Source organism: Poecilia reticulata, chromosome 9 (assembly GCF_904066995.2).
Source record: "Poecilia reticulata chromosome 9, P_reticulata-male-v2, whole genome shotgun sequence".
In the NCBI taxonomy this organism is placed as follows: Eukaryota; Metazoa; Chordata; class Actinopteri; order Cyprinodontiformes; family Poeciliidae; genus Poecilia; species Poecilia reticulata.
In genome coordinates, this window is record NC_088838.1 from 13,386,076 (window position 1) to 13,409,432 (window position 23,357).

Sequence of the window (23,357 nt, forward strand, 5' to 3'; positions counted from 1 at the left end):
TTAGCTGCTTTCTGTGCCTTTTTGAGCTAACCCTTCTCACAATGCGTTCGGTACTTATTCCCTGCGACATTTTAACTTTTTACCTCCAACTTCATTTGTTGACTAATTTGCACGTATTGTTTGGTATGTGAGGATTACTTGGGTTATTGTGGACATCTGGTGTGAATTTTACCTCAATAGGCCATATTTCAACAAAGAAAAACTGTTTCTCAGGTGTAAAACCATCTTATTACAGGTCTTTCTGTGACACGATACCAGCTCCACGTAGTGCAGAAAATGATCTCTTCTTAAATTATGTAGCAAAAAAAGAAATTTCAGAGTTATACAAATACCTCCACTGACGTTCCGATAACCCGTGTCTCTTTTTATGCTGCGACACATTTCATTTTATAACAATACACCAAGGCCTTGCCGACTATCAATCATGAACTACATGACAGAGTGACACCAAAACATCATTCTCCTTTTACTTTTCAGCATAAGAATAAAACGCTCTCCTGCTTACGGAGTCTGAGTCGTTTCGTATGGATGATTAATAGCCTAGCGATGTGATGCTGGAGCTCCCACCGTAAGTATGTAAGTAAGCAATCAGCGACGCCTCCATCCTCCTCCATTATACAACTAAGCAGAAGGACGCAGCACTGACCTTTCACTAATGAGAAGACAAATGGCTTTCTGCACCTGCTTTATTTGACATTCACAAGTGTAACACACACACAAAAAGAAAACCCAGAAACGTACCACTCTTGCCATGACTGAGTGGGTTCCTCTCCCTCGCTGTTATTGTGTTATATGGTTTGACAAATGGTCCTCACCTTCACTGCAGGGCAGCGCGTTGCTGCAGCTGATTGGTGTTCGAGTGGTGCTCTTTGCTGCGAGGACAGGAGACTGTTACACCAAGTGCTTTTAAAATGTGATGGAGTGTACACCTGAGGACGGGAAGAGAGGATTCTTTTCATTTGTTGTTTTTCTTTTTTGTTACAAAAATCTTAAAGCAGTTAAAGATCTGATCACATAAAAATAACGCAACAGTATTCACAAGCACGGGTGTGCTGGCAGCTTCCAAAAGCTCAGTTCAGAACAACATTTACATCACACAACACATTTAACCAAACAGTATAAACTCTGTTAATACATCTGTTCGTCCAGCTGCAGATGGACGTAGTAAAAGCTTTCAGAGAGAAGACGCGGCATCAAACAAAAATCAGGAGGTTTCACCATAAAGTCCTGTAAACCGCCAGCACTACAGTCAGACGCCGCGTTGTTAAACCCGTCAGTAACTGTTTACGACTCGACGACGTGAAGCAAGAACATTTTCCAGGAATTACTCAAAGCTGAAGATAAAACGGAACAAAACGGCGTGTCTTGCAAAAATAATCCAACCTCTTAAAACTTCCCCGCACTTTGTTACAAACACAAACCACTCCAGTGTGCTTTATTGGGATTTTATGTAGTAGATTAATACAAAGCAGTAGATGATTTTGAAGGTGGGTATGTGGTTTTTCAATATTTTTATAAATGCAAACCTGAATAGTGTGGCCTACAAAGGGCGGGTCAGCATAATTTTGTTTAACACTTCTAAGCAGAATACAGAGCAGCCAAATTACTAAGAGTTCACCGGTGTGTAATTTTCAGATAATTTTTGTTTTACTTCTCCATCTAACCTGAACGAGACATAACCAGGTTTAGATTTGCAAAGCATGTGCAGTTTTTCTTCCACGGTACAATTATGTGCGACTTTGTGTTGGTCAGTAATATAAAATCCCACTAATTTACACTGAAATATGTGGTTGTAAAAGTAAAAAAAAAGCACAGCATCTTAACCTAGTCATCATGTCAACTCACAGGCAGAACAGAACTGAGTCACGTAGTTACAAGAAGATACTCAGCGGCTGAAGGATTGTTCCCCCGTATGTCAAAGTCACCAACTATTACAAGCAAAATAAATCTGTTCATAGATAACAAATAGCTTTCGATTACTGAGACAGTGTTGACATCTTTGTGCTTTAAAGATCACTTAACTGATCTGATATTTCTCCTGAAGGTAAAGGAAAATACATTGCTCTCGTCTGACATCAGTGTGAGCCGAGGACAGCGGCGTGTTCACGCGCTGAGGGACCGCCAGGCCGATGCCCCCAGCTGCTGGCCCGTCCAGCACAGAGCCCCCACCAAGGCCGCCGCTGCCGTCACGGCCAGGCTGGCCTTCAGCACAGCGCCGGGGTGTCTGCTGAAGCGGGCCGGGGCCATGCAGGCCAGCAAGGCAGAAGTCACAGACAAGGTGAACAAAATGGAGACGGCCGTGTTGATGGCCACGATCTGACCGAACTTGGCGAAAGGCACAATGACGCAGAAGAAAAGAGGGACGGTGGAGATTGCCGTGGTGACGGCGCTGGACACTATGGCAACGCCCACATGGTTCACTGCCTCCAAAGTTCGCCTCTGCCTCTCGGCTGAAGGCTCCTGTAAGCAAACCACACAGAATAATGGGTTGATTTAAAAGCATGTTCTTTCAGCGCTTTCAGAGTCTCTTTTGTTCATGAGACATAAAGGTGTGTTGTTTTTTTTTCCTTTTAAATCTTTTTAAATTAAAAAGCTCAAAGAAATTACTGTAAAACTTTCAGTGTCTTTCATACCCCTTGAAACTTTTTCACATTGGGTTATTTTAACAACCAGAAACTTCAATGTACTGAACTGGGTGAGAGACCAACAGAAAGTAGAACATGGTTCGTAGTGGAACTATGAAGTGGAAGGAAAATGAAACATGGTTCTCAACACAAAATAAAATTTAATGCAATTGTGAGCATCTGTGTGTAATTCAATCTCAGTATAAATCCAGCTGTTGTGTGAAGGCCTCAGACTTTTAAGAGAGAAAATTGAGTTTCATGTTTAAAGCAGGATTAGACCATTAAAAATTATGCAAGATTTTGAATATCTTCCGGAAAATTGTAACCCATTATCTGACAATGGAAAGAGTTTGTCATGATTTAAACCAACAGAAAAGGCAAGGAGCGCATTAATCAACGAAGCAGCCTATGAAAACTCTGGAGAAGCTGCAGAAATCAACAGCTCAGGTGGGAGAATCTGACAGCAAGAAAACTATTGGTCATCCATTCAAATCTGGCCATTATGGAGTGGCGAAAAGAAAACCGTGTTGAAAGAACACCTTGAGAAATTATTTTTTGCAGCTGTGCCCCCAACAAACCATGTTGGGGGCACAGCATGGGGAACAAAATGCTGATGCAAACTAAAACAGTACCTAAGGTAGAAAGCTAACACTAAGCACAAAATGCCAGCACTATGTTGTGTTGATGTTTTTATTTAAGCTGGTCGGAGTTGATGGGAAGATGTATGGAGCTAAATCCAGGACAATACTGTAAAACTCAGTAAAACCCTGGAGACCAGTGCCGAGGCTCAGCAGGACAATACTAAACATACAGTCAGAACTACAGCGGGACGGTTCTGCTCACAGCACACCGATGTGTAAATAAGCCAGTCAGAGCAATGCAATTCTAAATACATGGCAACACTGGTACGTCTCCAGTCGCAAGACGTGCAAAGCCAGTAGAGACCAAGACAATATTGACAATGATGAGATTTTTTAAATAAACCTTTAGAACCCCACATATCGTTCACAAGAATGTGATCAAATCTGACACGGTTCAGATTTGATCACATACACCGTGTGACTGGTTAGAACTGCGACTATGACAGAAATCTGCTTTCCCTTACAGAGTTGTGTCCAGGCAGTAGGGAAGCCGTCTCGCCAGCCAGCAGGTAACCCTCCACCAGGTGCAGACAGTAATCCACTGAAGATCCGACAAGTATCGACAGAGAAATCGCTTCCACTGCTCCCATCTCCCAACCCAGCCAATACATGACAGCCACAACCAGACAGATCACTCCTGAGGGGGGGAAAAAAAACAAACAAAAAAAAAACAACGAACAACCCGGACCTCGATACATCCACGCAAAAGACCTCTGAGCACGTACGTGAGCTGCTTCGTCTCTTACCTATAATTGTTATGAGCACTGGCAGCAGCAGCAGGGGATGCGCTGTAAACACCGACACGGCGGCCACACAGATCGCTAGAGAGAGCAGGAGACTCCAGAGGGCACTCTCCACACCTAAACACATTAAACCTCATTACATTTAAAAAAAAAATACACACTTCACTAATCAGTTAGCAGAGATAAAACGCTTGAGCCGAATCAAACACCCACCTATGATTTCCATGAAGATCTGCTTCCAGTGCTCGCATGTCTGGAAACCACGTTGGAGAGCCGAAGTCTGTGGGAGGCTGGCAAGCTGCTCCTGGATGAAGTTCTCCCACTGGAGGAAGTCTGAGTAGGTCTGAAAGGACGATTTCCCCTTGTATGTGGTCTTTGGAGAGGAGACGGCAGGTATGGCCGGTCAGACAGCTTTTTGCTTTTATTACATATGCAGAGGGAAAGCTGCGAGATTTAAAGGACTTACAGATTCAAAGGCCATGGACAACCAGCGGACCTTGCCGCCGTGCATTCCCACTGCGCCGTGGGAGAGCTGGCCCGGGAGGAGATTGGGCTCGGGGAGGGAGTGGCACTCAGGATGGAGCAGAGGAAGAACGGAGGAGAGCTTGTTGCCTGCCGGGAGCAAAAGAAACACCATCATCCTTCTCCTCATCGTCTTTTACTCTTCACACAGATTCATAACGTTTAGAACATTTCCACATTTTGTCACTTCAGTGTAATTTGCGTTACTTTTGAGAAAACCAACACTGCCCATCACCCTGAACGCACCAGAAAACATGCATGGGGGTGGCAGCATGATGATATGGGGATGCATTTATTTAGCAGGTACATGGAGGCTAAGTCGGCGTTAATGGGACGGTGGATGCAGCTGAATACAGAGTAAAGCTGAAGAAAACCTGCTAGAGGCTACAGCTAATTAGACATTCTAGAATATTAAAGTTTTTACTAGTAAAAAAAAAAAAAAAAAAATATATATATATATATATATATATATATATATATATATATATATAAAATCTTTAACTTCCGATTATGCACTACTTTGTGTTGGTCTGTGGTACACAATACAATAAAATGTGCATTTTTAAATAATTATTTTTAAATAACAAAAGTGCTGACTTACAAAGCACTGTGTATTTCTTTGGCCAACATTTTATTTTGTCACACATTTTATGATTATCTTTCCGTGTTATTTTAATGTGATTTTGACACAAAGGCACTCAGAAAATGTATACATTCAATATTTAATTGATTGCCGTGAGGCACGCAACGATTTGCTTTACTTCACATTTAGCCAGCAAATATCTTTGGGATAAAAAAAAAAAAAAGTGCATCAGCGTTAACACTGTGTGAGTTTTACCCGAAGGCAAACACTGAGCTCCTCCAGGCTTCACCAGTTTTCTGTTTGCACCAACAGCTTTGCAGATTTTGCAAAGATGGCCCATCTCCTTGAAAATATCAAAGTCTGGATCCAGGATAACGCTGCCCTTTAGAAAACAAGAAAATGAAATAATGTAAGAGAAACACTGATGCTGCAAGGTTTTTTTTTTTCTAAATGTCTTGCAATATGGACTTGCAATTACAATTTAGGCAACTGTCATTTACACACTGCGGACAACGTGGAGATGAGCGTCATGCAGTGTCACCTCACCATGTCTCCGATTACATGGTTTTCCTTGTTCTCGCTTCGATTGACTCCCAGGATGCCGAACACGACGAAAACCATGGCCCCGGTGTCGACCAGAGGACGCACAGCTGGGCGACCACAAGCGCCGCCGCTGCACGGGTTGAAGCCAGACGTCTTGGATGCTTTCGTCTTGGAGGCGGATGAGGAATCTTTGAAAATAGAACAAGAGGAAAATCTTTCAACTGTGTTTGTTTATTCAGTGTAAAAATAGCTGCTCAACCAGAGTGCTGTGGGAAACTAAAAAAAAAATAAAAAAATCCTCCAGTGGGTTTACAGAGTGCCACTTCAAGAAGCTGCACTTCAAGAAGCTTGTCATATCACAACATTTTCTTTTCTCAAGTCACAACCATCACGTTGTGGGAGTAAATGACAAAGACGTGACAAGGTAGAGAGTCGCATGCAGTGTTTTCCTAATGAACTGAATAATCACTTTTATGTTGATTATGATCTCAGACAAAGATGCTTGCATACCGCTGGGGAGGGGAGTATAAAAAGATCCCTTTAAGGGTCCGTCAGGCCCGGAACTGAAGCCACAGCCAGGTGTTTTGACACACAGCCTGCTGGGATGAGGTCTCTGATGGCACTGAGCAAAATACAGCCTCCTGAAGGCAGAAGGTAGATTTAATTTGACAGATATGCTGCTAAAGGCCTCCAGAGAGTCCGTACTTGAGCGGAGGATTTGTCATTCCACCTGCTATTCTGCTGCGGAGATGCTGCGACGTAGAAGGAAAACTCTTGGGTCCAGCCGTGGCGGAGATCGCACAAGCCGGACGTGATCATCCAGCTCGGGTACGGGCGATACTCTCGTGAAACGCACACCGTCATTCTGCTGGTGTAGTTTTTCTGGGGATGACTGAAAGCCTGTCCAGACAAACGTAAAAGATTGTTTCGGCGGTACGTGCCGCAAACAGGTGGCAGAGGCGGCTTCGTTTGCTCCCAAACCTGGAACGACGACACCTCGTCACGCTCCGTGCTGCACACTTTCCACGGCGACGGGATGCTGGTGTTGAGCGAGAACCTGTAGATTGTCGTGGAGCCTCCTTGGGCCAGCTTCGACATGTAAACAGTCAGCAAGGAGTCTGAAACCAAGAAGCACACGAAGACATCAAGACCAGCGCTCTCGCATACGGAGGATCATTTCTACACTTCTTACCTGTGTTGTTGGTGCTTGGGCTTGTTTTCATGGAGACGGTCGAAGCTGTTGTGCTTTGACTTTGCTGATGCGTGGAAAACCTCAACCCTGACAGGGAAGTATGCGTGTACAGCAGATGTGGTTTTTCCATGAACACCCCTAACGTGATAAAAACGTGCCTTTAGGGAGGTACGTCTCAAACTGTTTGTAACAAGTACCACAGCTGGAAATAAGTTTCCATGTACAAACATACTGAAACAGTTTAAAGCCGATTTAGACTCACAAAGGGGACCTGGAAAATGACACATAAAGGTTCTTAACCACAGGGACTGCAATTGTATGATTGCACTGCCACATCCTAAATACAAGGACACAATTTAATTATGAACATCCTTTCCCTCAGAGGCTGCGAGGTCAACTTCAGGTTAAAAAATATTAACATTTATTTCTCTGAAGTCCGAATTTTAAGTTCTGCAGCAAAATTCAACATGGCTGCCTTGCACATAAAACATATGAGACATAGTTTATTTTCTCTTCTGTTAGTTAATTCTGTCCAGTACGCAATACTTCATAATCTCTCTGAGTGAGGGTCACTACAGCGTTTACATAAGTAAATGTTTCTTATATCATAAAGCACTCACACAACAGGAAGTAGAGATTTTCAAAACTCATTTACACCGCATTATTGTTTAAACTAGACAGTTTGATTGTGCTTCGTTAATATTCTAGATTTTAAATGTCAAACCTGCATTTATACTTAATGAAGACACCAATTATTCACTGCTGGTAGGATGTTACCTGCTCTAAAACCTTTACAACAGAGCCTCTTTAGCCGCTGTGGTCTCACCTGAGCAGGTGGGGCAGGAGATGCCCTGACCACTCAGGTTGCTGCGCAGAGCCAGCAGCGTCTGAAGGTTCGTTTCCTGTCGGAACAGGAGGGGGGCGTGGGTGGCCGGCCTCAGGAGGCAGCAGCAGCCCGCAGAGAAGAGCAGAACCAGGAGAAAGACACCTGGATGGGAACCAAGACAGGGACAAACAGCGGCAGCTAGAGAGGAGGGTCTGACTGAGCAACATAAAGAAACTCCTCAGGAACAACGAAACAGAATGTTTACTGAAAGGTGCTTTTCATTTCACTGCTTCAATCTCACCGGTTGAAACAGATGCAGATGTGGGCAGATTTAATGGCTGCCATGGTGAAGACGCGTAAAAAGGCCATTTAGAGGTTGAACTATTCCAAGGAGAAACGAGGCACTTGTTCATCAACCTGATGCGTTTTCAGTTCTCTCTGATCTCTACCACGGAAACATTAACAGCTCGGTAAAAATGTTAAGTGTTGTGAGAAACAAAAATATAATAATAAGAGGTGAAGTTGTGTTTGGCTGAAGACTTTCCAGGTGGGTTTTTTCCCATAAAACAAAGGAAAAGCACCTCACAGTCATTGCTAAACAATGGAGGACATGTGATGCTGTTTTTCAGAAAACTGAAAATTGGTCATCAATGGGAATTTTAACAGGATTTTCTTCAAATGATATGGCCAAATCAACTCAGTAATTGCTCAAAGGCAAACTACAAACTAGAGCTAGATGCAATAGATCCAGGACTCTGTCCTTCTCTGCCTCTTTATATGGTTTTTGCTCCAGTCTTGAGAAGACTTATAGAAGAGTCAGTGCTGTCCTGTTGCCAACATGGGGAGCTGTACAAAGTACTAACACCAATAGTACTATTACCACCATAATGAAAAAGAAAAAACAAAAAACATCTATATTTGTGTTTCTTCCTGCTAAATAAGTGCTTTCAATTTAAAAGTTGTGTTTTCTAACATTTTTAGTGTGAAATTAATTTACTGCAATAAAATATTGATTTATTTATTGATTTTTAAGGCTGTTACATCTTTACCGGGGCCACAGACAAATGTGTCTGCGTTTCTATGTGAGTATTTTAATCAAGCAGCGTCGCCCTCATGGCTGCTGCTGAGTGAATTCATGTCATGTCTCACCTAAAACCGCTTTTCGGTGCTTCACGGCCGGTTCAGCCACTAAGTGCTTCAGGCACCACTGGAGGTTTGTGCTCACCACACCCATCTGATGCTGTCCTGCGGGGGATAATGGCACATCCACCGTCAGGGAAATAATGGCTCCGTCGCTGTCTGTGTCACAGGAGCCTGACAAAAAAGGAGAACGACCTCAGTGATGCCTGAGCAGCTGCGTTTTTACAGCCTGGGAATCGTTGCCTGTCCCGTTTCTCCCCCACCGCGCCATCCAGTCATTGTGAAGGAGATAATAATCTCACCTGGCTCCATGTCCACAGACAGAAGTGCCACATCATCATCCTCGTCTGACAGAGGGCTGTAGCTCGCTGACAAGCCCAAAAGCAGCTTCACGCTTCAGGGAGAAGACAGTTTAGGGTCAGCGGCAGCTGGTGGGAGCGCGTCGAAGCTGCGCGCAGCCACCACAAATAACACCTTCCAACAAAGTGAGGAAACAGGAGCTCACCAGTTCATCCAGTCGTGTTCGTGAGGCTCCACATGCCGGGTCCAGATGCACAGGGCTGCTGGCATCAGGACAGACACCCAAAGCCAGGCGCAGCTGACAATGAGGGCCATGAACAGGCCAAAGTCATGCACGGCTGGGATCTGAGTGTCAGTTAAACGCAGCGCAGTGTAAAGGACCTTCAAACATTCAATTTGTGCTTATCGAGTGAAAACGGCTGTCTGCTGAGAGCAGCACTTCTATTCATCCTCTGCAGAGAAGTCGTTTAGACTCAGAGCAAACGTTCAGTTAAAACACCCGATTACCTGAGAGAAGGTGTTGGCGGCGTAGGCGGCCGCGGTCGTGAAGGATGTGAGGAACGTCGCCCGGCCGGCCGTCTTTATTGTGTAGATCATTCGCTCCCGGGGCCGACGGAGATGGGAGGCCTGTCTGAAGGTGCTGATGAACACAAACACATCGTCCACCCCTGAGAGACAGAGAGCAGAAGCCCGTCAGTTATTATCTGTGCACAGGTGCGGTTTGTTTTGTTAATGTTACAAAACCCTTGAATGTTTTCATTCCTCTGGAAAGTGGAATACAAATCAAAACTGCATGCCTGCAAGCAGACGTTGAAATAAAAAGCTCGGCTTAGTATACAGACTAGAAAATATGGGATATTTTTTTGTGAAAAAGAGAAACTGACAATTTTTCAAAGAGGTAGTTTAATTTGGGTTTAGTTGTTGCACATTTTGGTCTGGTGGAACAGACTCAGACATGAGCAGCTGTTAGGACGACACAATATCCAAGAAGTAGTAATCGTTTTTACTGTTGTGGTAAAAAAAGAAAGTACCCTCCATATAATCTGCATACAGTCTGGCTTTTACCAGGTACTGAGATTATTTCACTATCAACCAAAGTATGCAAAACAACACACAGCTGATTCCAATTTGTTAATATTTACTAAACACAGATAACGGCAAAAAAGTTTAAATTCTGAAATATTATGCGCAAAAACATTAGATGTGGCAAAAATATGTAAAACCTTTTCCGTCTCAAGAAGGGATTATGACACTTGGTCACATTACAACCACAAACTTTAACTTTAACTACATTTTATTCAGATTTAACGCAGCAGACTAACACAAAGTCGTCCATAATTGTACAGTGGAAGGAAAAGGCATGCATGTAATGGAAATAGCAAACCAAAATTTCTAGTGTGGCATGTATTTCTGTTTAGCTCTCCCTACAACCACATTTCACTACAATTACAAATGCAAGTCTTTTTGGTGTATCTCTTTACCAGACTGAGATGTTTTTTTTATTCTTCTTTATAAAACAGCCGCAGCTCAGTCCAATGGATTTCTGTCTGAACTATTCAGTCCCAGTTTGTGCTCTATTCAGCTTCATCCATCTTCCCATCAACCAAACCAGCTTCCAAAGTCCTGCTGCGAAAAAGAGCATCCCCACAGCATGCTGCTGCCATCACCACCTTTCACCGTAAGGATGATGTGTTCGTGATGGTATTTTTGTCAGACATATGCACTATTTATGTTCACATCAATTTTGTGATTGCAGTGACACAAACCAGGCACTGTACAAGACATCTGATGCATCTCAGAGGAACTTGAATCTTTGACGTTTGATATCATTTTTTCTGACAGCTTTATTGATCAAATTATGTGGATGTTTTTTTATAAGGAGCTACAAAATGATTAAATGCAACTGAAAAATGTCACTCAAATATTTTGAGAGCAGCTGAAACACAGTGTGCTGGTCGTATAACCTTTACATTAATTCAGCTGCTGGACAAAAGTTGGTTCATTATAGTTGAAATAAAAGATAATTTGCAGCTTCAGCTCAATCAACTTCAACAAAGCACACACATCCAGATCCGTGGTAACAATTTGATCAAGTTAGCTTTTTGAACATCCTCTTTCCTCTCTAAAGAGAAAAATCTTTAATCTCTTGTGTGTTTTGGCACATGGCAGCGACTGTCACTTCTGGAAAAGAAACACACCAAGCTGAGCAGAAGCCCAGAGAACAAGTGTATGTCAACATGAACAAGCAAAACTAAAAGTGTTCAGCTTCTCTATGTAGCTCTGCTATGATTTTCTACTGGAGTCACTTTTTATCAGCAAATAATAACCAAAACCAAATCTCAGCACCGTTTGATGTACTCTAATTACGTTCTCTACATTTGAGCCATTTTTACAGCTTGAGGCCCTGATTGACTTCACATTTAAAGTTTCCTGAGTAATCATTTTAACTTATGCTCCGGGTACGTGTTCAAACACTGCTTTAATAAAGATTATAGCTGAGACTTTTTTTTCTTACTTTTTAAGAAGTTATTAGGCAGAAAAAGTTTGACCCATTAGAAAGATTTTGCCTGTTTTGTCTTATTTTTGCTCTTATGCTAATCTAATGAAAGGCTTATATCTGATGAACAGAGCTGTTTGTAGAATATTTCCTCCACAATAAAACTATAAGCAAAAACAAACTTTCAGCAAGACTTTAATAACTCACCAATCCCAATGATAACAAATGCTGCGACTCCGTTGAGAATGCCGAGGTACCTCACCCCGAAGACAACGTGGTACAAAAACAGAGCCGTCAAGCAGCTCAGCCCAATGGCGGCGAGTCCAAAGAACGTCAGAAAGACTTCAAAGAGAGCAGAAATTGAGCCGTTTAATATGCCATGCTACTGTACGAGTCCAAAGAAAAAATAAAATGGGAAACTGCTCCTGCTGTACCAGAAAAAGAGGTGAGGACGTAGACGAGCACAGTGATGCAGACTCCGCTGATGACGGCCAACATCATATCGTTGTAAAAGGTGTGTCTCACTTCATCATCAAACAGCTCCGTCCCTCCATACAGCACCTTCACCTCACTGCAAGAGAAGGTGCAAAGTAAACAATCTGCAGTGGTGATACGTACTGTGAGGCTTTCAGTGCTCCAAACGCCCTTTTGTCTCTGACCTGGTGGACTGCTTGGCCAGCATGCCTGCATACTGAACCACAAAGTTTTTGAAGCGAGCTCTCTGCTCGTCTGCTCGGTCCTGCAGGGAGTAGTAAGACGGCAGGGGAGCCCCGAAGTGGATCTCACTGCGCAGGAGAGCCGAGGAGAGACGCTCCGGGGACAGACTTTCATCCACGTACCAGTAGAACTGAGGGTGGGTGATGGCCAGACTTAAGGAGCCTACAACAAAGCGCCAAGAGATGAAAGCAGGAGACAGGTTAGCTCGTCTTTGATGATACAAAACATTTCCTACACCTTGAACTCTCTGACATTTTGTCAGATGGTAACAACAACCTTCAGTGCATTTCACTGGTGGCCTTGCGAGACCAACACAAAATATCACAAATAACTGTAGAGAGAAAATAAAAAGCCCATTTAGCTTTTAAAATATGTTTCTTTTATATAAATACTACTCTTAAAATGTGGCATGCAGCCATGCTCAACCCACTGAATCAATACTTTGAAGAACCACAACGCTGCAAATACAGTTTTAAGTCTTTTGGGGGTATGACTCTACCAGATTTCCACTTATAATTTGAAATACTGTGTCTTTTGTGCTTGCAAAATTTCCCATATTGACAGATTGTACAGCAGTTCTCAGGAGTTTTCATTGATGGTTAACTGGACTGTGCTCTGGGCTTTGAGTAGACCATTTCGAACCACAACTTGTCATCTAAGTCTATCCACGGTAACTCTCGTTCTGTGATAAGGGTTGTGGTTCTTCTGATGGAGCCCTAACCCTACTCCTAACCCTCACAGCATGATGCAGCCACTACTATGCTTGATTGTGTTTTGAAGAGTCAGTTTTCCACCACACATATTTTTTTGTTTGGAGTTTTGTTTGGAGAGAAGGTTTAACACCCATTTATGATTCTCACTTCTTTAGAGGTTCTACACTTTTTGTGTTGGTTCATGATATAAAACCCTAATAAAGAACACAAAAGTCTGTGTTTTTAACATGAAATCACGTGGAAAAAGCTCAGTGGGCATCCGTGCTTTTGCAAGGTGATGAAGTGGGACCTTGAAGCTGACTCACCTTGAATATCAGCCAGATCTGGGCCCATGCCATCGTAGTATATCTTCCCCGCTCTCTCACTGGGGTAAAGGTAAGACAGAAGAGAGCTGGGTGGGGAGCAGTAGGACGGCCCCAGAGGCAGATCCCTTAAAATCTCCATGGGTTTCCAGCAGAACTGATGAAACTGCGGATGCTGCATGAGGAGACGTTCCACATGGTGGATCGTCTCCAGGCGCTCCGGAGTGAAGATGTTGCGCTCCCCTTCCCCCTGAGCCACAAACACCAGCTCGATCCTCCACAGAGCCTGGCTCTGCATGTAGTAATTAGGAGCAAATCTGCGCTTCCTGATGAGCGGAAGGGAGGAGTTCCTGTCCCATAATCCCTGCTCCTCTTCACCTCCAGGACTCTTGTCTCTCCTCCTCAGCCCCTCCTGACTCGGGTCGGGCTCAGTTCTCGTTTCTCTGGCTTCTTCTGGTTTTAAAGTGATGCCTGTTTGAAAGGAGGACTTCACTTTCTTCCCCTCTGTCCAGTCAAAAACTCCCCTCTCCGCCAGCTTCTCCAGGAGAAGCTCTTTGAGGTCCCCAGACTCCGTGTCATCGACGTCCCGCCTGCGCCTGTCCCAGGACCCCAGCTGTGTCTTCACAGCAATGGTGAGAGCGTCAAAGCGTTCAGCTGAAAAGTGGCTGTGAACCTCGAAGGCACTGTAGGAGAGGTCTATGTCCAGAGGAGGGCAGTAGAGCAGCATATAGGCAAATAGGGAACAGGGCATGAGGAATGCCACCCCTAGGACCACCCCGCTGGCCCAAGGTTGTGTGTAGACCCACCCCACCCCCCTCCACAGCCCACAGACCCCTGCAGTCCCCGACAAGCAGCCGTGCCCCGCAGCGTGCGCCACCCCGTCCTCCTCCTCCTCCTCCTCTTCCTCCTCATCGTCACCCCAGCTGGTGCGAAACAGCAGCGCCTCGTCCTCCACATCCATGCTGGCACCTGTGAGCGACACATTACACCGCTTCATTATTACTCGCTCGCAGCTCTTGCTCTCTCTCTTCTGGAAAGAGAACTGCGAGCATGAAATAGATGTTCGAACTACGAACAGCTGACACGAGTATTAGGCAAAACGAAGGACAGGGGAAACCCTCCAAATCTGTCCTGAGCAAGCGAGGGTGTGAAGGAATTAAGTTTGTCCTAGAGCTGCTGTGAGCCAAGGTCCTCCACTGCTGGGCTCATATGGAGAAAATTAAAGGGAGGGGGTGAGGTGGGAAGGGGTTCAAGGGTTTAGAAAAAAAAAAAAAGAAAGAAAAAAGGTTGGCAGCTTTCTGCTTTGAGATGCTGCTCACAAGAGCTTGGGGGTGAGACCGGGTAAAAGCTGTGATTTTCTTGCTCTCCCTGTCAGCCGTCATCACCTGGAGAGAGTCCACTGGTGGCTGTCAAGGTGCAGCTGTGTGTGTGTGGGTGTGCGTGTGTGTGTGTGCAGAAAATTAAATAATCTCACCTGCGTAATTACTGACAGAAAGAGCAAGAGGGGTATTAGAAACAGTTGCTGGCTTATCTCCTGTGATGGACGGGTCGTGCCTAATGGTGTCAATGGGTGCCTCTTATTTAGACTCTCATGCTCGTGATGCGCTGCCGCAGACGGTTTGCATTCCGACGGCAGCGAGCGCTCGCTGACTACGGCAATTCATCTGCGCTCTTTAAGGGCCGCACTCTAAGGTCAGTCAGGTGAGGCACTGAATCACGATTAAGTGTGAACAATAGCTGTGCTCCGCCCAGTAGCTGAAGTGAAATCCATCATAAAAAGGAATTGGCTATTTGTATTGCTCGATCAATACCACAAACGATAAAGAAAGCAGAGACAAAGGTCTCTTCACAGACAAACCTGGAATTCATAATTAAACACCAGGCCAGCTGATTTAGGGACTTTTGTTTTGTCCTCTGAAGCCGGACTGAAGTTCACACTAGGACCGTGCTCGGTTATTCAAAGTGTATCAAGGTCTTAAAAACATTAAGACGTCAAAACCACCAACATATATTGCCCTTTAAAATGAGATGCCAGAGAAAGTGACAGATGGAGAGAGAAAAAAAGAGGCTGCAACACTTTTCTCTCACCCAGAAAAGAAGGACTAATGTGGCAATTTGGAAATGTAGCATCATAACCAACAGTTATGACGTGGAAATGATTTAAACCATGTTTTTGATTAAGTCTAGATGATCAAAGCTTTAGTGTGTAACTTGTATTCACAAAAACGTTGTTATATATTTCTTAAAATTGTCACTAAGAGACAATCTGTTTAAAAATAGAATCAAGCTCCTCCCCGTGCAACTATTGCCATATGCAGCAATACAGTCAAAAACAACCAATCAGAACCAGGAAGAAGGTCTTAGTGCTGTAAATCATGCTTTATCTGATGTAAATCTGCACATTCACCACAGACTCATTGAAAGGAAGAAGCTACAATGTAGCAGAGAGCAAGAGGGAGGGTGTGAGCAGCGCATACACAAGGATGATTGCAAGCGCAAAACCCCTCCTCCTGGCTCTGATTGGTTGATCCTGCAGATGACAGTCGATTTTCCCACATTATATGTCTTATGTTATGCAGCCACAACATAATGACAGTTTTAATAAATATGTAAAAAAACATACTTTATCTAAATGTTACTATGACAGCTTTAACATCAAAATCAAAATAAATTTGATAGATATCTTTATTGTAAATACACTAATATTGAGCCTAGGCAACACAAGAGTGCATGAGACACTTTTATGGCCTAAATATATAAAGCCGACTTGCTGCTGTAGCACCGCTAACCTGTCTTTCATGTTGCTTAAACTTGATCATTTTTTAATTGCACGTGAACATAACGTACATTTTATGACCACAGATATGTGTAAATCCAAGCAGCACTAGATATTACCATCTATTTTTAAACGTTCCTCTCCATTTTACAATTTCCCCAGACAAGAACAGAGTAAATTTAATAGAGCGGGGAAGTTTATGTTTCTCTTGGATGTCATGTTGATGGTCACATTTATAAATTAGATGCATGTGTGAGTTGAGGAAGTGAGTTACACCCCATTAAAAACTTGCCAAATCCTCCCTGTCAAGGCTAAACAGTTTTTGGTAGAGGCAGCATCATGATGTGGGGGGCCGTGACGTAACAAGATGAGATCCTGCAACCAGTCGCAATCCAAAACCTGCTCTCTCTGGAACTTTGTCCTCCCAAGATGTTCAGCCCTCGCCAATTCCTATTATTACATTTGCTCTTCAGCAGGTACATGTTGCAAACAGGCAGTAAGGGCAAGTCTGTATTCGATCCTGTATTTTCAAATAAACATGGAAAAAGGCCATTAGCTGCTGATGTGTTTGCAAAAGTCCCAGTGTACACGAAACGTTTTCCCAGGTCTGACACAGAAAGCTGTGTCAAATGATTGCTCAATCAATACTGCAGGTGTAACATTTAAACTAGAAAATATTTTCCTCAGCTTGTTTAAAGCTGGTCTTTTTGTTCAATTCAACTTTTCTTGGGGATTCTAGCAGGTTCTGATATTATTCATTTTGCATATCGATTTATTAAAACATGTCACGGTATTTCAGCAGCAGAAAGTATCGTTTTTTTCCCTTCTCTCCTTCAAATAAAAAGAATTACATCCTGATATATATATTTTAAAGTCTACACTTGTATAAAAGCAGTGATATCTTATGACTACAGGCCACCGCGCGAAACCCGTTTCGCTCAAGGTTACCATTACCAGGAGACTCATACCAACCCATGCATATTGCACACTGTGGTTAAAGCAGACAATGTATTCATGTTTCCTGTGGGAAAAAAAATTAAAATCTCCCACAGTGGGACAAAGTCAGACTGCAGTTCACTGATAATGCGGCGGCTCACGGACATCTGTAATGAGCCCGTCATTAAAAGTCTTTGCTCTTCACTTTCAGAAAGCTTTTAATATCAAATGTCCACACGACTCAGATGGTTTAATGCTGTTTAATGCCATTTTTTCTCCCTTTATTTAATAGATAACAAAGCCTTTAGAAATGAAAATTGAGAGCTTCACACTGAATCCGATATTCTATAAAGGACACCAATTTTCAGCTATTTTGTTCATCTGAACCATGATTGTTTTTTTTTTATTAAGAGAAAGTGGACTATTAAAAAGGGCAGGCACGGCATTATTGTGAACTTCCTGAACTCTTAAGAGAACAAATTTATTTATGATTAAAGTACAACTGCAATTATTGACTTATTCAGCTCATTTTTTTTCAGCTGCTACTTGATTACACAGCTTCTAATTCTGAATTAACAAGGATAATTCTTGTTAGGATAATTCAGCCTTTCCACTTAGTCAGTACTTTGTCAAACCACCTTTTTCTGCAATTACATCTGAGGGTCGTTTTGGTTTCTACTTTCGAGGGACTGTAGGTTTTATTTCTTCAATCCGATTGGGGAAAATCTGTGAACATTCATTTTCAGCTCTTTTATTTGGACAAACCTTTGAAAATCAAGCATCAATTCCCCCTCACCCCCTTCCCACTTCACAATAATGAGCCACTTTGTTCTGCTGGTCCATCACATAAAATCCCAATAAACACCTATTGTCTCTGGTTGGAAAATGGCAAATTATGAAAAATTTCAATAGGCATAATTACCTTTACAAGTTGCTGTATAATTTTGTCCTTGGCTGCGGTGTGAATGTAGAATTATCGGTTATCTGCAATCAGCAAAAACCATTGCTGACAAATGCTTTATGTACTGCAATATGCAACATTACCTCTACAGAGAAGATCAATTATGTGATATTTCCAAGACAAATGTGTGTCCTATAATTCTTTATTGCCTGCCAATGAAACTGACTACAGCTGGTGGATTTTGATGATTAGATTCTCCTAACCCTGTTACGTTTCATTTCTGTCTTCTCTGCCTCGTTTTAATAATGCCACTTCCACTTCTTGCGTCGACAGGAGAAAAGAGAAAAGAAGAGAAGGCTCCCGGACTTACTCAGCGACATAATGAGAGGAGTGGAACAGAAAGTGGAGAGGAGAGAACAGCTTGGCTAATGACCACTAAAGTACACAGTCCTGCACTTATCAGCTGTTCAATAGCAAAGATATTAATAACGGAGAACAAACTGGATTAGAAGAGTACAATAACGTTTCCACAGCTCCATTTCTTTCCACATCCAATTTGATGTGCTGATTTCGTGGAGCCAATGACGAGTTTCTTAGAGTCGCTGTGCATCATGAGTGCATGTGCAAAGCTTTACGATACCCTTCATCCGTCTGGGTGAGTCTACTAACACCTGCCAGTGAAGGGGAGCAGAGCTAATGAGAGTGATGCACGGCCTGAGGGACGCATCCTTTCTCCCTCTCTGATGAGTCTGATGCTTCTTCGCATTCAAGAAAAATCAAGCCTCGTGCACCATAATTATGAGCAATGCACAGCTGTAAAGCACCGCCAGCGCTGCGGAGCTGCGGTATAACTAATGTGTTTACAAGGCGCCGGATTTGTTCAGCATTGCTGTTTTTCTGCAAAGATTAAGAGAACACGGCTGATTTAAATCCTCATGCAGGTGAGGATTAAAGCAAGACTGCAATTTGACTTCCCGCATTGTGCGTTTGTCGGGATAAAAAAAAAAAAAGAAGAGCTGCCTCCCAGCTGGATTATTAAAGCTATTTTGTCATTAGTGAATCACCGTTTTGTGTTTTTCCTTAAAATGCGGCACCTGGATCTAAAATAGAACTGATAAGTGCATGAAGCAAAACGAAGAGAATCTGTGTGCATGTTCTGAGAGGACTGAACATCCTCTTGTATAATGTATGGTGTGTTACCGGATGACCTTGCGCGCCCTCATGTCGGACTCACTTGGGAACTTTTTCTGGAGCTTTAAATATTTTTTATTTTTTTCCAAAGTTTTGGAAGGTGTTCATGCTGTATCTGTCTTGGTGTGGGAAGAACATGAGCTGCATGTGAGGAGGCTCTTTGTGCAGCGCAGGGATGAAGCCGGCAGTCGAATATCTGATGCTCGGTGAGCGAAAAAGAAAATCATAAATCTTAAATATTTTATCTTTCAGGCGTGTGCACACCGTGAAAATTAGGCAACGATTTTTCTTCTCGTTTTCCAGGGCAGCAAAAGCAGTACGACGTGTATATAAATCTGCTTGTGGGTTTGTTGAAATCAACCTGGCACCAAAGTCACAAATGCATCTCAACAAACGAGAATGTCAGAGTTCATCAATTCTGCTCAATAACTGACTGCCATATATTATTCATAAAAAATAAAAAAAATTCAGTTATTAATTTCTGTTAATTTTGATAATTCTGGCTTACAGCTTGTGAAAACCCAAAATTATAAATATTTCATAACAAGAAAGGACTTTTTAATACAGAAATATGTGTGTCTCCATGGATATTTCCATATTGCACTCAATACTTGGTCATGACTGCTTTTGAATGAATTACTGCATCAAATCAGTGTGGACCAGATGTTGCTTTAACAGCATTCATCAGTTTTTCCTCCGCTGTTGGGTCTGGTGTCTCTCGTCTTCCTTCCGACACCCTGTAGTTGTTTTCTCCTTGAAGGAGGTAAGGAAGTTGTGGACTTGTCTCTGGTTCCTGAGAGACTTAACACTAGGAATACGACAGGTGGAGTCCATGTTCTGCATACATCCGTGCATAACTTGAGGCCATTTAAGATTTTGCTTGCGTTCCAAACTCTTGGATTTGCTTTAAAATCCCTTCAAGGCTGTGGTTATCCCCATTGCTCATGCATATTTTCCTAACACATTTTTTTTAAACTTTGCATTAATATATTTTGCAGCACTCTGAAAAAGCAGTTTCTTTAGTAATGAAGTCTTGTTGCTCGGTATGCTCGCGGATGGCACCAACCTGCAGTATGACTACCAGCTCATTTCTTCCCACATTTTTTGTTGTCCACAGCACAGCATTTCTGTATTAAAAATGCTTTCTACCTTGTTTTTATAAACTGAATGTTATGACTGCACTAGCAGTAACCTATAATTATGAAAAATAACAAAATGAAATGCTTGCAGTATGCACACTCGCAACTTCACTGTGCATGTTTGATTCTTTTAAAGAATCTGAAAAAATGTTGGCATTCATCAAAGGACGAAGTTAGAAAATCCATCCAGATGTGTAGAGTTACAGAGATTAATAGATTAAATAACTGTATGTAAACATAGGTTATTATCTGTAACAACATTTTAACCAGATCCTAAACTACCACGACGGAGAAGCCGGCATTGCAAGTTTTCAGTCAAGAACATTTATTGTTAGGAGAACCAGCTGCTCGACAAACAACTCTAAACGCAAATATCTTTCAAGCTCGATTAATGATGGCGGCTGACCACACAGACACTTTGAAGGGTCATCTGCAGTAAAGCAGTGTGTTCAGATAAGACAAGGATGTTGTCTTGTGGTCACAGTGTGTATCCAGATGTGCACCGGAAACTGGGAGAAGTAAAAGCGGAACATTAAACTCAAAGAATCCTGTGCCATGTTGAAAGCATGTTGGTGGTGGAATCATAATGTGGGGTTTTGCAAAAACAACAACAAAAAAAAGAGCTGATCTCCAAATCTTAAACCAACCAGGTGAGAAGAATGAGGCAGATCAGATTTCTGCTTCTTCCCAGAGATTGGACATCAGTTTTAGCAAATCAAATAAAACATATTTACTTGTAAGTCAAACAATAACTCTAAATCAAAGAAAGCCAGATCAAAAATCCATCAGGAACTCCACCAGAAACTTGTTAGTGACCAAGCACTTAGTGAGGCAGCAACAACAAGGCGTAATTAACCAATTGTGTGCTGTTTTTATAGACCTGATTAATGACTTGTTGTTACAAACCCGTGTGAGATCAGTTACTGCTAACTAATTCATAATATTCAAGTTCCTCTTGACTGGATATTTCAGTGATGTGGAACATCAGAACAAACAAACAAAAAAAAAAAACAACCCCACAGAAACTCAGACCGAATAATTACCTGTCCTTAAATCTTAAAGTCGGTGTCATGGGGATGAAGCAGGAGCTTGTTGCAGTGCCAGCCTCTTGAATCTTTCAGCTATCCCTATTTTTCTCGGCCTCGCCGAGCACTAGATTCACTTTCTGCCTTCCACTCTGCTGCTCTTCTCCACCCTTCAATCTTTCTGCTTTTTCTCTGCGTCTCCTTCCCCTCAGAGGTGAGAGATTTTTAACCTCGCCTCTGACGACAGCTTTAAACCTCCCTCCCACCTCTACCTTCTTTAGTTTATCTCCTCTCCATCTTATCTGATATGGACACCACATGCTGCCTCTCTTGGCCCCCAAACACACACACAAACACACACATACACTCAGGCTGATGTAAAGTCAGCTGGAATAGCACCCAATTTAAAGAGGCATTGATTTCCCCCACCGGTGCTCTATGAATACATTTCTTATGCATGAGTGCCCAGAATGATGTTTATATTCGGCGTGCTTTCTATTCTCCACCACGACCTGAGTGTTATGCTTCGACTCAAACTCTCAAGATCCAATTTGGGTGAACAGAGGTGCTCATTTCTCTCATTGTTGATGAATTGCTGCTCACGCTGCTGGAGGAGCAACATTTATACGGTTCCCCCTCCTTACAGTCTGAATAAAAATTAAAAAAAAAAATAAAAAACTGAGTAAGTAAGCCCTAAATTTGTTTTAGTTTATCTTTACCAGGCTGCATAATTTGCAAATAAAAGCACGCAGTGACAGTAATTAACCCAAACTTTTAGTGATTTATGAAACCAATTAGCTCACATTCGTTTAGCGGGTGAGTGCACCCAGGATTCGGCTTATTTGCATTTCCTAAATAAGTAAAAAAAAAAGCAAATACCTTGATTGGCGAAGGGAGACTTACCTGAGGCTGATCACACAGGAATCACAGGTGGAGCGTTCAGGCCTGCCCGGTCCACTTTTATAAAGCTGAACTTGACCTCTGCAGCTTCATCTGCTCCATACGCCAATATCTGAACGGGAGGGAAGGGGAAAAAAAAAAAAAAGATTAAACTGCTTTATTTTTTGACAGTTAATAACTCACAATGTAAGAGCAATAGATCCACCCTATGAGCACTTATAAGAAAATACCACACACACAAAAATAAATCCACTTTCCTCCCTCACTCGGCTGGAATCTCCTGATTCAAACCCCCAGCTCTTATTCTCCTTCAATGCGCCCAAGTCCTTTCCCTCCTGTTCTGGTGCTTCCCTCCCCTCCTTTTCTTACCCGGTTGTCGAGGCGACAGAGTCAGCGAGAGACATTTCTTCCCCAGAAGCTCCCCTCACTCTCTTTCTCTCCCTCTCCTTTCTCGTGGCTTTGTTCAGCACGCTCTGCTGGCTGGCCCAATGGTGGGAGAAGCACAAGGAGGGAGACGTGGCTCAGAAACCCCCCACACACGATGATGCTGAAAGAGAGAAAAAAAAAAAAAGAAGCCGAGCAGAGTGTTTGTATCGCCACAGAAGTGTCACTTTCAGGGAATGAGTGCTTATTTGATCGGGTAGAGAGGATCATGTCACAAGAGCTGCCTTGATGCAGCAGCAGAGCCCCCTCTCATCATGCTGGAGTTGGTATGGTCTGGTCCATACTCAGTTGGTGGGGTGTGCTATAAGAGGGTGATCAGAATAACTGGCTACAGTGAGGGGCAGATTAAAATAGGCAACTGATCAGGGTTTATTAGCCCACAGGTTCATTTTTCATCTGTCAGAGAAGTCAAATCACTTCCATCTGCTTCTCAGGCTGCGTTCAGCACCTGTAACAAGCTATAAAGAGAGAGCAGTGATTGGAGTTGTCATGTTTGAAAACGCCAAAAAAATGTCCTGTTTCTGACTGTGGCGTCCTCACTCCACCTGCTCTCATCTAACTGGAACGAGCAGCTCTCCAGGCTTTCTCCAACATCCATCATACCCCCTTTGTTCGTGTGCAAGCCGGACTGATCACAAAGTAATAATTCATCAAGCAAAGGAGAATCGGGGCGGTCGCTCTGAAGCGAGACTTCACAACCCC

The 23,357-nt window shown here is 42.9% G+C and overlaps 1 protein-coding gene across 2 annotated transcripts; it reads right to left on the bottom strand.

Annotated features, from left to right (window-relative positions):
• Positions 1 to 668: 668 nt before the first annotated feature.
• disp3 (dispatched RND transporter family member 3) lies at positions 669 to 23,329 on the bottom strand. Of its 2 annotated transcripts, none has more exons than XM_008419010.3 (22): positions 22,581 to 23,329; positions 22,215 to 22,323; positions 13,347 to 14,312; positions 12,271 to 12,490; positions 12,046 to 12,182; positions 11,819 to 11,953; positions 9,622 to 9,782; positions 9,320 to 9,459; positions 9,117 to 9,208; positions 8,824 to 8,988; positions 7,675 to 7,836; positions 6,849 to 6,986; positions 6,638 to 6,774; positions 6,387 to 6,556; positions 6,167 to 6,297; positions 5,660 to 5,844; positions 5,369 to 5,495; positions 4,475 to 4,620; positions 4,222 to 4,381; positions 4,012 to 4,125; positions 3,730 to 3,902; positions 669 to 2,460 (listed from the first exon to the last, which is right to left on the bottom strand). In XM_008419010.3, the coding sequence occupies exons 3-22, from the start codon at positions 14,302 to 14,304 to the stop codon at positions 2,104 to 2,106; spliced, it is 4,008 nt and encodes a 1,335-aa protein (XP_008417232.1). In that variant the 5' UTR covers positions 14,305 to 14,312; positions 22,215 to 22,323; positions 22,581 to 23,329; the 3' UTR covers positions 669 to 2,103. The 2 variants fall into 2 exon arrangements, with proteins under 2 accessions (XP_008417232.1, XP_008417234.1); XM_008419012.3 differs by lacking the exon at positions 22,581 to 23,329 and adding an exon at positions 22,451 to 22,552.
• Between the last annotated feature and the right edge of the window lie 28 nt (positions 23,330 to 23,357).

Bases quoted from the DNA above. Each gene is read 5' to 3' on its own strand.
- disp3 (XM_008419010.3), bottom strand. From the start codon at position 14,304: ATGGATGTGGAGGACGAGGCGCTGCTGTTTCGCACCAGCTGGGGTGAC. The intron at 6,987-7,674 runs GTGAGACCACAG...TTATCACGTTAG, and splicing joins CTCCTGCCCCACCTGCTCAG to GGGTGTTCATGGAAAAACCA. The intron at 3,903-4,011 runs GTAAGAGACGAA...TCCCCCCCTCAG, and splicing joins AGTGCTCATAACAATTATAG to GAGTGATCTGTCTGGTTGTG.